Genomic DNA, 16,430 nt, shown 5'->3' with positions numbered 1-16,430 from the left:
GGTTGGTGACACAGCTGCAGTGGATTTAATTTCGTGATTATTGCAGGATCGTGAGGAGATTTATTTTTAGAAATTATTATTCATGCATGGCTACAGTTACTAAACATGGTTGAGTAGAGGTAGTAGTACATAAAAAAAATGCCACTGGATAAGCCAAATTTCCCGTCCTAAAAAAACATTTTTTTATAGAGGGATTTATTGTCTTCTTCACAAAGCCATGAAGAGTTTTAAATAAAGTAGCTCTGGCATGGTACAGCATAATCCCAGTATGAGTGCAAACATTAAAAGACTTAAGTTGTTAACTTTAACAAACTGCAGTAATTAATATAAAAACGATCAAAAGGGCCCTTATAACAGCCAACATAAACTTACATCACTCCTAATTTCAGCAGTGGCAACATTTGAGCTCTTATGAAGATCTGAAAGTCTAAAGAGTTGAAGTGAGAAGGAATTTCTGAAGCACGCTTCAATACAAGTCTTAAATACAATCATAAAAAGTATTTAAAGACCATTTTATTCAGCGTGAGCCATTCATTTTGACTTATTTAGAAACCTCTCATAAGGGGACTTTTTGGGGCTTCAGAAGATCCAGTAAAAGAGGAGGAGGGGAAAAACTTAGCCAGAAATAATTTTCTCCGTAAAAAAGACAGAAAAAGGGAAAGGTTTTTGGTAGGCAGGTAGTCAGTCTTCAGCTCAGCTCGCGGGGGAGGGGTGCGGGTGGGGGACTCCTGATGGAGATGGAGTTGGGATGGACCGTCACGGGATTGGTGGATAGCTGCTCCGGTGTGGCCCCATGCCAAGCCCTTATGTCTTTATATACTGTAATCAGATGACCGGACAGTCCTGAGTGTGCATCGCATCCACTCTGCATCTCTCCATCTCCACTGCTCTCTCTCTCTCTTCAGGTCCCCTGTCAGCGTTTTGCTCCAGCATCCACAAGTCCTCAACAGTCTCCTCTGAGCTCCAGCTGCCTTTTCTCTCAGGCTGTGAACACGATGGCAACGCAGAACCTGCTCCTCACTCTGTGCGTGTGGCTTCTGGCCGGGAGTCTCTTCGCAGAGGCGACCTACTACCGGCACCACCGTTACATCCCCCACTTCTACCGCTACAGAGAGCACTCCGCCAACACGGAAAACCTCCTCCCTGACGTCTCCAATCCAGTTCCCGAAGTCACGCAGTCCGGCGTCCCGACATACCCCGAGGTCCCCGAAGTTTTCCACCCGGCACCTAAAGTCGTGCACTCCATACCAGAGGCTTTCCACCCGGTGCCCGAAGTAGTGCATCCTGCAGCTGAGACTTACCTCCAGCCTCAGGTGCACGAACCCATACCTGAAGCCTCCTCCCCTACCAGCAGCCGCGTTTTCTATGGGATCATGTTCGACGCTGGGAGCACCGGCACCAGGATCCATATCTATAAGTTCATCCAGAAAGACCCAGGTAAGCGCACGAATGGCGCTAAATCAGTTCTAGCGATTTGCACATGCTGCAGACTCCCACTCTGTTTGCTGTCATTGGCTGTGGTGTAAAGTGGACTTTTAATTTGCCTGTCTGACTCAACTGTGTAGGAAGCAGACTTTTAAAACTTAGTCTGAATGTTGGTGAAGCGCCACAGTCTAAATATACAGAGATGATAAAAGAAATACAATAACTGCACTTTCTGTTGCAAGTTTGTTTCAAGACTTTTGTCTGTGTTGTTTATGATCTCTTTTTTTTTTAGTTGAGCTGCCAGTTCTGGACAATGAAATGTACCATGCAGTGAAACCTGGACTATCTGAATATAAGGACAACCCTGAAGAGGTATGTATGCCTGCTTGCACAATTTTTTTTTTTGTGTGTTTGTTTATTATCAGTTATATCAGATATCTGCTTACTGTCTGTGACCCACTAAACCACTCGGATTTTATTGAATAAATGTCTTGTTTTAAATTTGAAACACTTTTAAAAAAAATTCTTATGCTCTCTTCTGCAGGGTGGGAACACCATCCGTCAGTTACTGAAGATTGCCAAGAAGACAGTGCCGGAGGAGGAGTGGAAGAGGACGCCCGTGGTCCTGAAGGCCACAGCAGGTCTGCGTCTGCTGCCTGAAGAAAAAGCCAATGCCCTTCTGAAGGAGGTGAGGCCCATTTTCACTCTACCCTCAGACAGTTTGGCACAAACATCAGCTGTCCCAGCAGAGAACGGGATGAGAAAACCACTAAGTGGTTACAAGTGTCACTGAACGAAAAGGCAGCAAGTCTGCCCATTTGGTGGCTATCATGTTGCAAAGAACAGCTGTTGCTGGCTTGTGTGGAGCAACCATATTTGGTATTTTAAGTATTATCCATGCTGCTGTTCCAGCCATGTTTGTGGCTCAGTTATCTGTCACTCTAAAACACCCACAGAGTCTGTCTTCTTAAGCCTGAATAAATTCAATCTTAATACCTTTCAATTTTCTGATATAGTCTTGTTAACTGCAGCTCATGTTCAACTTTACTGAAATAGGATTGAATTTGTTCCACAGGTACAAGAGGTGTTTGAAGAATCCCCTTTCTATGTGCCAAATGACAGTGTTTCCATCATGAATGGAGCAAATGAAGGTAACTCCTCTTTCATTACATTGTTACCATTTGTACTGTGTATAGTATGCAAATCTTTATGATTTTTTATTTAAGTATTGTCTGACCAGGTGCTTTAAGTCTGTAAGAGACAATAGTCCTCTTGTAATTCTTTTTACAAGAGTTTTGTTACTACCTCTTTGAGGCACATAAATACACCAGTGTGAGAGCGAGCTGCTCCACGCCCTTTAATTTAGTGTGAGACTCCACATTGCTCATTAAGGCACTCACTGCGTTACATTTCATCACACAGCACATGCTATTTGTCATCCCCTACTTTATGAGTGCAATAACTTTACATCTGAGTCAACTGTAATTACTTGGGTTGCTTTGACTAAAGCTGCTAATGATGGCGAGATTTACCAAAAGCCATTTTTAGTTTATTCTGTGAGCTTAAGCACATTTAAACACGATAAATACGTCATTGTTGAGGTGTTATCACTTCTCATGGGTTTGACTAATGCGGACATTTTCACCCATGTGCCGTTTTAGGAGTCCTTGCCTGGGTCACAGTGAACTTCCTTACAGGTAAGACATTGCTTGTGTTTTGCTATGGTGGTGTTAGTGGTTAGGAGGCTCCAGTGTACACAGAAGCCCTGCAGTGAAAGACTCTTGTCTCCTTTCTGTGGTTATGTGCTTGAATCACTGGCACCAAACAGGTTGCAAAAACAAGCAATCTTTCCTCACGTTTGTCACACTACCACCAGATTTATTCAATTTTCATATCTTTATATCTTTTCGATTCTACTGACTTCAAAAGGAACAAGTCTGAGCTAAAATTAGTGATAATTATGCAAAATTATACAGCATTCTTTCTCTGTTGCACTAGTGATGCATAGCACCGCCAGCGCCCTCGATCCAGTGTGAGATATTTAACTTTTTGCTTGTTTTCTTTAGGCCATTTGTACTCCAACACACGGAGGACAGTGGGGATTCTCGATTTGGGTGGAGGATCTACACAGATCACATTCCTTCCAAAGTCAAAGGTGAATAAAATATTTCACGTGGTAAACAAATGAATTTCTAAACCCTTTACAACCAAAAAATATGCTGCTTAACAACATTTCTTTTTTTTTTTTGTTTTCCAACAGAAAACAATTCAGTCTGCTCCGCCCAGTTACACAGCTAGATTCAGCCTGTTCAACCACACATATGAACTCTACACACACAGGTGAATAAATTACAAGCTAAGCTTACAAGTTATATGTTTTTTGAGATGTGAGAATAAATCATATATACCTGTCTAAAAACTTAATTAACATAATTATATATCACCATTATATAGCTACCTTGGAAATGGACTATATGCCGCTCGCCTGGCAACCCTTGGAGCACTAGGAGCTGATGGTAAAGTATCTCACACCTGTGCTCATCTTTGCGTTTCCACCCTATGTCTTTGCTTTCAAAATTCTCAGGCTGTTTCTTGTTTTTGTTTTCCCAGGACTGGACTGGAAAGTCTTCACAAGTTCCTGCCTCCCGAAAAAGTTCAGAGAAGAAGTGACTTTTGGAGGAAACACCTATAAAGTTAGCGGTATTCCAGACGGTAAGATAAAAGCTGCCTGAGGTTTTGATTGCCTTCCCAGTCTCTTGGGTCCAGCAGTCTATACATTCCTTTCTCAAGCCTGGAGTACAATAGCGTACAGTACAATACAATCTCACACATGTTTTGTCATCCTCTCCTTCTCTGTGTTCCCTCTTGAACAATTATACTGTTGTCAACCTTGTATTTAAACAAAAAAGAAAACTGTCAGTTAACTTCACAAATAAGGCAGTCACTCCCTTACCACAGTCAAGTAGCCAAAAGATTCCGGGCTTGTCCCTGAGTTGTTATTTTTTCGTGTGTAACGAGCAGCTTGATCTGGCCCGCTCACAATTATGTGGTAAAAATAGACAGCACAACAGGGCTGCGCTAACTGCCTCTCTTGTCAGCACATGGTTTTTGCCGGCACAATTGAACCAAGCATACAGATGAGGCCGTGTGAAACTTGGCCTTCTGGGGCTTCCCTTGTATATAATCTGGTGAACCCAAAGTTTCAACCGCCCGTTAACCTTGTAATGACGCTCACAGCTCTCCCATTTGCATTCCATACATGGCTGTCTCCACGCAAAATCTGTTTCCTCCACTTCCCTCAAACAAAACCACATCTTCTCTCTTGTCTTGCTTCAGGATATGCAGGTTACAAGTTGTGCTACTACGAGGTCATGAGGGTCGTCAAAGGTTTATTTGACCAGCCGTATGAAGTGAAGGGCAGCAGCGTTTTCTATGCTTTCTCCCACTACTTCGACAGAGCTGTGGAAACCGGCCTCGTTGGTGAGTGGGAACAGACCAGCGAGCCACCTTCCAGTGCCATTATCTTTACGTTAATTATAATCTCCTGCACAAAGTAGGTATTCAAATTGCACGTTTGTTTTCTTCACTGAAGGCAGTCGAGGTGGTGCGGTTGAAGTCAGGGACTTTAAGAAGAAAGCCAAAGAAGGTAAGAAGTTACAAGAAAACTTTATGAAGGAATGAATCTGCGTGTGAAACCAACAGGGTCACAAATGTGAAAATGCAGAAGAGTCATGTTGGAAAATGGCAGACGCATTTTTGTGACTCTGAATTGAGATTGTTGGTAAAAAAAAATAAAAAGATATATTCTAACAGAAAACTGCGACTGACTATATACCATTTTCCAAAATGTGATAGATTTGCTAACCAACGCACACCATGTTCATCAACCTGATTTTCTGATAGCTGTAACAGCATTTTTAACAAGTAGGAATGATGGTGGGTTACATAATGCTGTTTGTGTTGTGAGAACACTGCCACATGGTCTCGAGCAACAAGTCTAGCTTGAGTTGGACTGGCGGCTGAGCTCAAGATTTCTGCCTGGCCCAGGCGGGAGGGCACCTGACAGCCACACACCACCTAGAGGCTAACACATACTGACACACACACACACTCACCACCACCCACATGCAGCCTTGTGCTGACCCTCAGTTGTACTCCTCGCACCTCCCTGTTTATGCAGCCAAACAAAACAAAAAGGTCATCTTTTAATCATGTAGCACAGCGGTTAGAAAAGTTTGCTTTCACTCTTACATTGAATTATTTTATAAAGCAAATGAGTTTTTGTTAATTACGTGTGAACCATGTGTTATTTTCATCTCTGAAACCTGTGGCTTTTTGTGATTGCAGTGTGCAACAAAATGACCAAATACCGTGCCATCAGCCCCTTCCTCTGCATGGATATGACATATATCACTTGCCTGCTAAAGGAGGGCTTTGGCTTCAAGGACAGCACTGTGCTGCAGGTAGGTGACTCAGAGCCGGGTTACTATGGGAAATGCACGTGGGAGTCAAAAAAAGATGAGCTGCATGTCAAAAGTGTCTGTCTGCACAGTATAAACTCAATATAAAGTAGACTTAGCAAAGTATTTCCGTGTTGTTTTAATGGAGATCTTCTTTTGTCACTTTATTCAACAGCTCGCCAAGAAGGTGAACAATGTGGAGACAAGCTGGGCCCTCGGGGCAACCTTTGATTTCTTCAGGAACTTCAACATCCACTAAGGACAGCTTACAGTTTTTGCAGCTGGCACTGAGAGGGACAGTCTGTCACTGTGGGGCCTCCTCCCCTCCCTCTAGCCTCGATCAGCCCGCCTCCTCGCAGATACACCCGGTCCCACCATGCTTCCTCACCCACCACGACCCTCATCTCACCCTCAACCTCAGCACCCTTGAGAACACTTCAAGAACTGTTGGAAAAAACAAAAAACAAAACAACCAAAAAAAAAAAAAAGAAAATCACTATATTTTTATAAGGCCGGCTATTTCTACTGTATGTTGAGCTCATAATTGGTGGGCTGATTTTTTTATTTTATGAAACGTTTACATTTTTGATTCCTTATGGTTGTTTGATCCGAAATGTCTTTCTCAGCTATCTGCACAGTGTATAGAGGGCAGTTTAGAGGCAACGCAGGGAATCATGGTATTTTGGTGCTTACTGTGGTCCTGGTGTGCGCTGTGCAGCGCTGTGCAGTAGGTTCTGGAGTTGCAACTACTATTGTCTTTCTAGATGCTTGTAAGTCGAGTTTCTCTTCATTCTAGCAGTAAATTATTTTACAGGACCCTTGTTAATTTGCTCTTAGTCTTTGACAAGTTAGGATTGAGAATGAGAGCAGTTGACAGCCATACAGCTTCTTTTCCTCAACATTGCACGTAACACTTTAACTGCAGATATTGTAGCTAAGACATGATCAGTTGCTTTGATGCCATCTACAGAGTTGTATATATTCATCAGAAGTGTTGGATTGATCAAGACTCAGGGGGGCAAGGAGAGTACTGTGGAGAAAAGCCTCTCACAGATAGTGTTGCAAAGGCGTAACATTAATGCTTGTATATTTAAAGTGCAGCCAGTATTGTTTGTTTCATCTAGAGTGGGAAAGACCTTATCAAGCGTGGCTACATTGCAGGGATCCTTGGTCTGAAAAGTATTTTCCATTATGAATAGAAAAACCACTCATCAAGCCCAGAGAGTTTATCCAACAACATAACCTATAGCCATTGGATAAAGTTAAAATGTAAACACCAGTTGTCTTAAAACATTTTGTGTTCCTTCTTTACTTTTTTTGCTCATAAACACTCCTATTGACAGTACTACCCAACATTTGCTTTTTTTTTTCTCGTGAATTGTACAAATATTTAAAAAAAAACAGAAGTTTTATGTAAGAGTAGAGTATTTTTATTATCCTTTTCCAATATTACCTTTTGAACTCTATGTGTAACTCCTCTCTAAGCCTATGCTGTCTTTTCAATATTCTACATATTCATCTACTACTGCTGTATATACATAATGTAAACTTAGTGAAATTATTTGTCAGGAACTGCTTTTACATCACAAAAAACATTGTGTTGCACAATTGCTGAGAAATGTCCATCAGAATGAATAATCTGATGCCTGGCGATATGTAAATTGTTTTTTAAATCCGTGACATAAGTGCATACTAAACATGTATGTTTTAATAAAACATGAAAAATGTGCTTTGGGTTAGATTTGCTGTATCATTCTTCTTAATTCAATGTTACACAAACACACACACAAATAAGTTAAAGAGTAAAATAAATCTGAATTGTTTTTATTATTTTTACACTAATAATCTTTACAGCTTTTAAAGCTCAAAGTCATTGGAGATCCACAAACGACCACTTCCCAATGCAGACGCGTCATTTGCTTGCAAACGCCATGATCTGCTCCTGCAGAGTGGAAAAGAGAAATGAATTTAAAGGCTGCTCTACCTTTGAATCATAACTTTAAAACCCCTTATGAGCAAGTGGCACTGCAAACCTATACGAGACCAGTAAACTTGTGAACTTAGAGCATTTAATATGGAAAAAGTGTCACTTTTAACTTGGTGCCTCCATAGTGAAACGCCTTTGCAACCAGTTACAGTTGTGTTGGTTTGAATCACTTAGTAGGGAATAAAGCAATTTTACATGAGTGGTTGGTAATAAAAGGAGTGTGAAAACACAAGCCAACACCACTGTCCACTGCCCAAGGGCCAGCCATGCACCCCACCCACACACTTTTGGTAACACTAAATTTGGGGCTAAACTTAGATGCCATAGTACTAGGTTCAGAACCCTTAAAATTATAGACATTGCTAAAGTAAAGCTCTGTGTAATCAGAAAAGAGGGTGGAGGGTGAGGTCATGGTGTAGGCGGGGCTTAGGCTTGACAGGTGGTTAATGTTATCTGAGTGATGTCCAAGTTGGCTAAGATGTAAGACTAGAACAGGGGGTGCTTACTTTTAGTGTTGGGAGCATGTTGGTGGCCTGCAGACCGAAGGTGCGTAGGAGAACCACAGGAGCAGCGTTGGTGGAATAAAGCCGCTTCATGAGGTCGATGGCAGCCATCATGGGCAGATTGTGTCGCTGACGTTCAGTCTCATATTCTAACAAGTGCTGTATTGCTCCTGCACAAACGAACAAAAGCTGAGTATTAAAAAGTGAGAATATGGTCTGCGCCTGTGTCTGCCATATGGTTCCTACATCAAGTCAGCGCAGTGGTGCTATATTAACTTCAGAACATTTATTAAAGTAACAAAATAAACTCTCATCTTGGGATTTTCATTTTCGAAGAAAAGCAACAGACGTGCAGTTCCTCGGCAGAATGGTCAGAAAACATCAAATAAATACTGCCGGAAAACCTTACGCTTTTTATAGTTGGGATCAACAGAGTGCGTTTGAGCTGGGGAAATGGAAAAGAGCTTAGTGGAAACCACGGAGCAAGGGCTGCAGCATTGGTGTCTGTTTAAAGTTCTCACTGACCCAGGTCCTTCCCGTTAAAGGCTGCCTGGCTCAGAAGTTGCGTGAGACAAGCCACATCCCCAAATCCCAGGTTGGCTCCCTGACCCGCCAGCGGATGAACACGATGGGCTGCATCCCTGAAGAGATAACAATAACACTCAATAAATATATTCAACGAACATTCTGCCATTTTATGTACAGTGCAAGGTAAAAGTTTTTGATTCTACTGCGTGGGACACGGGGGATTAACTGATAATACATGGCAGAAGACCGAAAAAGGTTAATGGTTACTGCTCTCAGTGACATCATCTTACCCAATGAGTGCTACTCTGTGCCTGATATACTCTGATGCGTGGCCCATACCCAGTGGAAACATGACCCTGCTCTTTGGGCCGATCCCTGCCACACTTGGAGGAAGCTGTCGAGGTGAACCTGCAGAAGGCATGATGGCTGACAGCGCGCCCCGGAACAGAGAACCAGCTGTCTCAACTAGCTCCGACTGGTTCTCATTACTCCACTGTCAGTGAGCACACACATGGGCCAGAAGACAGGCATATTCACAGAGAGAGAAAAATGGACAGAAGAGAGGCATTACTCTTTTGAGTGGACAGAGAATTAAGTTGACACAAGAGCAGAGCTGAACTCCAGGCCAGCAAAAGTGGCACACGCTCCCCCCACACCTCCCTAACTAACTGGTTTGGCAGGGCCTCGGGTGCTGGGCTAATTAAAAGATGAGGCCGGCCAGGCTATGCAGTTGAATTAGCTCTGTTTGAAAAACATTCCATGCAGTAATGGTCGACACTGGGAGACCACAGGTTTAATTAGCAAACCAGGGCCTGTAACCAAACGTGACTCAACTGTGGTGACCCCGTCCATCGGCAGGCCCAGTAAAAATAGCCAGCTTGGGAAAAAGGAGTTTCTCCAAACATGAAAAACAGATTCCTATAGGAATTACTGTTATCATTGTATATAGTTTGGACTAAACAATGACCAAATTGTTTTTGTGAGTCACTCAAAACAGCTCAATGTGTAAGTCTAAGGAGTGGGTGAAGCATCTTACTGACATCTTAAATTTGACTGGTAGTACAACAGCTTAATGGTCACAGCAAGACTCACGAAGGCCGAGTTGATGGCGTCGACAAAGCTCTCCTCGTCCAGCTCCAGCAGTTCCTCTGCAAGCCGATGGCTGGTCGACCACACCAGAGAGCTCTCTGTGTCTGACAGCTGTGGTGCACAGAGAGGGATAGCTGAGGCTTTATTAGATATTTCACTGACGAGTGAAAGTTATGCGACTGCAAATAATACAGATATATTACCGGTAACATTGCAACGGGCCCTGTTGGGAGGAACCTCTGCCATGCAATATTGTTCTCCGTGGGCTGCAAAACATATATCAAAGTGTGTGAAATTGTGTTGCATTGTTTTGTGTAGTTATATTACACTTACACCTAACGCACATAAAAAAAATATCTTAAAGGGTGCCTCTGGGTGGTGGTATGAGGTATTACACTGTTTGTGAAACATGGCACTCACCTCTGACAGGTGAAGGATTGCAACCACAGCAGATTGGTCGTAATTCCACTTGACTGTGGGTATTCCTAATTCCCGCCTTACCATTGAGTTTGGCCCGTCAGCACCAATCTGAAAAAACAGATGAAAATCGGAAATGTAAGAAACAGAAGAGACAAGAGAGGAGCAACAAGTTGTGTTATGGAATCAAACTGACCAACAGCTTCGTCTGAAGAGTCTCCCCGTTGGCCAAAGTGACCCGCACCCATGGGACGTAGTCTGCAGCCTGGTGGGGCATGGGCCATGTGTACTTCACCACCTTAGATCTGTACTTAACTTGCACGTTATCTGTCAACAACAAAGACATAAAGCAAGTGACTATTGTACAAAAGAAAGCTGCATTTCACTCTGTGTGACTTTCTCACATAACAAGGATTAAGTTGGCCATGGGAATGAATCATCACACTAAATCAGTGCTTTGCTACTTTTTCCTTTAAAAATGAAAGAAGAGGATGTCTTGCCTGCAGCCGAAGTGGTTGAAGATCTATAAACCATCTCATAAAACACCACTGGTTTCCCTCACTGGCACGTGGTAAATACCGAGCTTCACATTTGACAATCTACTTAATAGTCTTGGATTGCCGCATTACACCGACTTATAGTATTTATCTACAAGCACACCACTTTGTATATGCTGCCAGCTTGTTAGGGTTTGCCCTAAAGCTGCCCGTCTTCCTTAAATATCAACACTTGGACATCCAACGTATGGAAAGATCCTGAGCTATGCTGGCACGTGCCGACTTGGACCGGGACCCATCCGCAGAGTGGCTACTGGTTCCTGTAACACGGATGTCAAATAAAAGTTTCCCGTGATTGGGATTGCAGGGTTACATTGAAAACAGCTGGAAGGGAGAAAACCTTTCATGTAGTGTGTCCTGAGCATAACAACACTATGGCTAAAATGAGAGCAGCAAAAGAAACGAGCACATGGGAGGCACATGAGGCAAAAACGTGCCGTGACCGCACGTCCGTTGCTTGGCGCAAAATGTTGAAAACTGTTTATAAATATGCCAGTTTAACTGTCAAGCACATAGCAGAGCTAAGTTTTATTTGTGAACCTCAACAAAAGTTGGTCTCAAGTCAACAGCAATGCGGCACAACACACTGTCAGCAACTTTGTGCCTCAGAAGGTGGCAAAGCCTGGGAGCACATGGCAGTTTTAAATAGGTCACTGGACCATTTCACGTGTCCGCGGAGGGTGCCAAAGTTCCCAAAATGCGAGGTTTTGATTGAAACTGCAGGAAAAACACGGATGGCTCCAAGAGCTGTCTTTAAAAACAGTCACAGGGAGTGAGCACAAATAAACAAAACCTGGGGACAGGATGGAGTGAGAGTGGTGGCATTAACTGCCAGGCTCAGAGCCCACTTGGCAGACGGAGGAGACATAAGGCTACCATGAGGAACTTCATGTTTTAACCATTTATCTTGTACTTACCAGACAGAGTGTCAAGCTGTTTGGTGATTGCAGCCACAACGATGTCATTCTCCACAATGTATGCCATCTCGTCCTGGAGGTTCTCCTTATCGAATGTGATGAGAGCATCTGAGCAAGCATCCCAAACCTAAATGAGAGACTCATTATGCCTGTGGCCTGTAATTCTTTGCTTAAATGCATCTCCATTACATATATAGCTATAAATATGTATATAAATATATATAGCTGGACAGAGATGTGGCCCTTTATTGAGCTGAACACATCAAAGTTGTTAGCCGCAGTTGGAGGCCGGCACAGCCCGTATACATCAAACCCAGATCGATCAAGGACACCGTCGCTGCGGGCTGACTGAGGCTTAAACGAGCTCTGTGAGAAGGAGGAGCCAAATCATTTTTTTGTGATGTGGACTTTTTTTTTTTTTGGTCAAACATTTTCTGGGAAACACAAATAAAAAATGACATGTTTGTGAACATTACAGACACAGTCAATATTTACTTGCAACCAAAAGCGGTAGAATGAGATATAGTTTCAGGCTACTGTAATTCCAGCCTTGTTTGAGTTAAACATGAGGGGGTGAGAATGTTTGTACAAGGTTAATCCTCTCCTTGGCTGTAACTATGGAGACAGAACCCATCATTCTGCAGCAACATGCTGTCACACTACTTTTTTCCAACTTGCCATAAAGTAGGGGGATATACCCCACAGAAAACCACTAATGGCAGTTGGTTTGCAACTTGTGATAAGTGGTTGGGAAGAAAGATTTACTGAGACCAGCCCAAAAATTGTTTTGGTTTTGTTAAATGCTGGTGAAATGGTGCAGCTTTGGGGAAGAATGAGTTACTGCTTTTTATGCAAGGTTTAAACAATATTCCGTCTCACAACTTTATAGAGAATCTAAGGGAAAATAACGCCTCAGAGGCACAAACTCTGCTTTCCTCCTTTTTTAAGGAGGACATTTAAGGAGGAAGAGGGTTTTATTGCAGGGAAAGCCTGTTATTTGGAGTTAACCTGTACTACATACTTTCCAGTTCTATGGCTGAGATGTATACGACTGAAAGTCAGTGGGCAAACAAGCCAAAACAGCGGTAGAAGGTATAATGGGAGAGGTACACTACCATAATCACTGTAAGGAACTGCATGATGACATCTCGGACCCAGAGAGAAACCCTGCGGTCGAGTGTTTGGTACACACCGACCACATCTTACAAGAGGGACCGAGCCTGCACCCACAGCCGTAAAGCGGGTTCACTTTGCAGCAAACAACCACTCTCCTAATCTTTCATCTTCTCATCGTTGTTCACATGAATCTTCATAATTAGAGGATGGGCGGAAGGAGTAGCAATTTGAGAACATCAAAATGATTTACTCTTCATAGAAAACATGGATCTAATAAATAAAAATTGCCCAGAAAGCCATCGGGTGCCTTGAATATGTCGGGCATATGGCGGCATACGGTGTTTTATATGGCCTTTCTTAAATATACCTTAGGTTCTTTGGCATTTAGTGGGCCACAGACTCTGCAGAGCTACTTAAAAAGTATAAATTGCACAAAGGAATGAACAAAATGCATGATATATGAAACCCCTTCTCGCTATTTTAATGTGAACAATTACATACCATATACATGATTATATGATGCTGCATTGTGTTGCTTGATGACTAATCTGGATGACTGAGTAAAAGCTGAGTGTCACAGATTTTTCTCTCCGCAAATTGTATGGTGCTATGAGTGACGGATGACAGAAATACATACAGTATAGCAGTAATTTGAAAGTCTGAAAGACAAGTGAGTCAAATTTCAAGTTGCGCAACAGAGGGGTTTTGAGAGATACTATATGATTTTTTTTCTACTTTGATTTGATCCTTTTCTGAACATTTGACAAGGAGTACAGTGACAGATTATATATATTTTGCCACAAAAAAGAAAATCCTATAGTAATGCAATAATGAGCATAGGTCAACATACCTGCATCCTTTGGTATGGCTTGCATCTCATCTCTGTGATATTCTCCCATGCTCCAATACCTGTGAGTTGCATGTCTGTGTTTTACAAACAGTTTCATATTGTGGAAAAAGTTTAGCAATTATCTACAGAGGAACATGAACTTGCAGTAAACTTAACTTAAACTGAACAATCTGGAAATAATTTATTGATCATGCACTGGTGTTTTTTTTTTGGTTTGTTGTGCATAAAAAAGGGGCAGTGAGCTGCATCTTATATAAATATATATATATATATATAAATAATTGTTATGCTTGTTTGTCAGAAATCGTCAGAATGACGCTTGCAGTTCTATAAACAAGGTCTCTATTAACCTTTTACATTTTGCGTAGGTGCCAGTGAAGGGCAATGACGTCCCAGGAAAGCTCAGTGTTTCACTTGTATACAATATTTCACATTTACTCTTTCCACTGTATTCATACCAAATATTCTATTGACATCTCACAGCCAAAAAGCAAAAAAAATGCAGCCACAGGAAGGTTGTTCTTACAACTTATTATCCTGGAGCATTTGAATCCCTGCTCTACCAGAAAAACAAAAATGATTGTAGACATCAATCAGACTTAATCTGAATTAATCTGTCACCAACAATAAAAGTATGTTACTCAAATAATTGTGTAACTGTCCATGCAATGTCGTGAAATAACAACATGCATTGTAGATACACGTTGGATATACATGTTGGATACCCACTTATTTCTCTGTCATCATATATTCGAGGTGCCACTTCTGATGTACATCACATTCAATAGTCTACTGCTGTGTCAGTTTTTACTTTTCATAGGAAACCAAAGGCAATGTCTGTCTTTCTATTCCTCTGACTGGCTAATAGTAGTTGCCCTTTTTGGATAGGTTGTTAGGTTGAGGTATTATTTTTATACTGACCCTTACTCCCAGTAAGGACAGGAAGAAGAAGAAATGTGGCAATGTGCAAATACTACTGGCCCATTTTGGGGTTTTTGAGCACTCTTACGAGTTATTTTTTTAACACAGGGTTTTTATTCTGTTGCTGAACAAACTGTCAGTATAGAAATTAAGAGTATACCCACTTCTTTGGGCACCACTAATCATAGCAGAGGTGATCATTTGTGAGTAAGAGCATGTCTAAACAGCTATCAAGCCATCAACCTAGAACATATTAAAATCTGTCTTTCAGTTTCCCTAACTGTTTGCAGGCTGTATTAAAACTCAGATTCTTAAAGCTTCTAAAAGAAAAAAAAAAGGCTGTCAGGAAAAACCGTGACCAATCTATCACACAAGGAGCACTGAGGTCAGACATGATCCCGGCTAAGCCTGGTTAACTGCATGTCTGATCCCTCACTTAGCGTGTGGGGCAAATTTAACGATTACGCACCACACAGTCATCACAGAGAGAACACTTCTCAAGATCACAACGCACAATACGTTTGTTATAACCATTTGATAAAACTGTCTCCGTGTGTCAGGCTGTAACTGTACCGCTAAGGAGGGTGGCAGAGCCTGGACTGATGGAGCTGACTCTGGTGCTGTAGGTGTCTGGCACCTTGTCCATTACTTTCTTGTTGCCAGCTTCAAGCAGTAGGATCTTCCTCCCTGCCAAGTTGGGATCCATGCCTGTAGGATATAAATATCACATAAAACCTACTGCACTTATGCAACAGCTTCATTATCTGCAGTAGTGTGTCTGCTTCTACTATTACACACCATCTGTTCCCAACTGCACCACATCCAGATATTATTTTGAAAGCAGGCTATAGAATCATCCAACAGGGAATGAAATGAGCATTACACTGCTTTAAAACACCAAAGGTACACTCACCAAGGGAACATGCCATAGCAGATCCAACCATCCCTCCCCCGGATATAACCACATCATAAACCTCATTCTTGTCAGAATCGGCCCCATGTTCAGAACACACTAATCCTCTCCTGATGTTATTTACAGCAGGTAAGTGCTTTTCTGTTATAAAACACCGTACAAGTCCGTTTAAGGCCAGTGGCGCCTTTGTGAGCTTGTGCATTGTTACGTCTTCACTCTGTCTTCACATGAGACAAACACCGCGTTAACCAGATAAAAACAGTCCAGCTTCGGAGTCTGAACACAATCAAACAAGTAACAGGCAGACACTCTCCCCTTGAATGTGTCCTAGTACGGGCAGCTGTATCTCCTCTGTAATCCAGCCATGTTGTGTTGACAAGCAAGCGCTTCAGAGGAAGTACTTCCGGTTTCACGTCCAATCACAAACGACGTATTCCGCGACCGGCGTTGCTGCTTCTGTCCACAAACAGTGCTCATGCTACCAAAACTGACGACGAGTGAGCACAAGTAAGAGACCGTAGCGTCTCTTCAAACGTGATGAAAATAACTTTATATCAACAAGTATCATCGCTTGCTCAACGAATACACTACAATACATCTACTTAGAGTTCGGGGGACGCTTCGAGATCGAGAAATACTTCCTGAAACTCGCCTGTTCCCAGGTTGGCAGCTCGTTATTATTTAAAAGTGGAATTTATTTTCCTTTAATTGCTTATTACGCCCATTAACGAGGTAGAAACATTGAAA

General features: G+C 42.2%; 2 protein-coding genes across 2 annotated transcripts; one reads left to right on the top strand and one right to left on the bottom strand.

Moving 5' to 3' along the window:
* Positions 1 to 848: 848 nt before the first annotated feature.
* LOC140269743 (ectonucleoside triphosphate diphosphohydrolase 5-like) lies at positions 849 to 7,614 on the top strand. Its single transcript, XM_072364717.1, has 13 exons — positions 849 to 1,437; positions 1,718 to 1,797; positions 1,970 to 2,113; positions 2,501 to 2,576; positions 3,087 to 3,122; positions 3,492 to 3,580; positions 3,686 to 3,765; positions 3,880 to 3,941; positions 4,036 to 4,137; positions 4,762 to 4,905; positions 5,018 to 5,071; positions 5,773 to 5,888; positions 6,061 to 7,614. Exons 1-13 carry the CDS (start codon positions 996 to 998, stop codon positions 6,142 to 6,144), a joined length of 1,509 nt encoding a protein of 502 aa, XP_072220818.1. The 5' UTR covers positions 849 to 995; the 3' UTR covers positions 6,145 to 7,614.
* A 79-nt stretch (positions 7,615 to 7,693) lies between these two features.
* Positions 7,694 to 16,067, bottom strand: coq6 (coenzyme Q6 monooxygenase). The gene is made up of 12 exons (XM_072364718.1): positions 15,684 to 16,067; positions 15,344 to 15,478; positions 13,850 to 13,908; positions 11,884 to 12,010; positions 10,606 to 10,736; positions 10,413 to 10,520; positions 10,196 to 10,258; positions 9,996 to 10,103; positions 9,194 to 9,396; positions 8,901 to 9,016; positions 8,379 to 8,545; positions 7,694 to 7,827 (listed from the first exon to the last, which is right to left on the bottom strand). Exons 1-12 carry the CDS (start codon positions 15,883 to 15,885, stop codon positions 7,798 to 7,800), a joined length of 1,449 nt encoding a protein of 482 aa, XP_072220819.1. The 5' UTR covers positions 15,886 to 16,067; the 3' UTR covers positions 7,694 to 7,797.
* Positions 16,068 to 16,430: the final 363 nt, after the last annotated feature.

The sequence above is a fragment of the Leuresthes tenuis genome, unplaced genomic scaffold (genome assembly GCF_036924035.1).
Source record: "Leuresthes tenuis unplaced genomic scaffold, fLeuTen1.0.hap1 SCAF_15, whole genome shotgun sequence".
NCBI lineage: Eukaryota > Metazoa > Chordata > Actinopteri > Atheriniformes > Atherinopsidae > Leuresthes > Leuresthes tenuis.
Note: the sequence above shows the minus strand (reverse complement) of the source record. Positions and strands in the feature narration are given on the sequence as shown.

Bases quoted from the DNA above. Each gene is read 5' to 3' on its own strand.
- LOC140269743 (XM_072364717.1), top strand. From the start codon at position 996: ATGGCAACGCAGAACCTGCTCCTCACTCTGTGCGTGTGGCTTCTGGCC. The intron at 2,114-2,500 runs GTGAGGCCCATT...TTTGTTCCACAG, and splicing joins CCAATGCCCTTCTGAAGGAG to GTACAAGAGGTGTTTGAAGA. The intron at 5,889-6,060 runs GTAGGTGACTCA...TTTATTCAACAG, and splicing joins AGGACAGCACTGTGCTGCAG to CTCGCCAAGAAGGTGAACAA.
- coq6 (XM_072364718.1), bottom strand. From the start codon at position 15,885: ATGCACAAGCTCACAAAGGCGCCACTGGCCTTAAACGGACTTGTACGG. The intron at 15,479-15,683 runs GTGAGTGTACCT...TATATCCTACAG, and splicing joins TGCTATGGCATGTTCCCTTG to GCATGGATCCCAACTTGGCA. The intron at 10,259-10,412 runs GTGAGTGCCATG...TATGTTTTGCAG, and splicing joins CAATCCTTCACCTGTCAGAG to CCCACGGAGAACAATATTGC.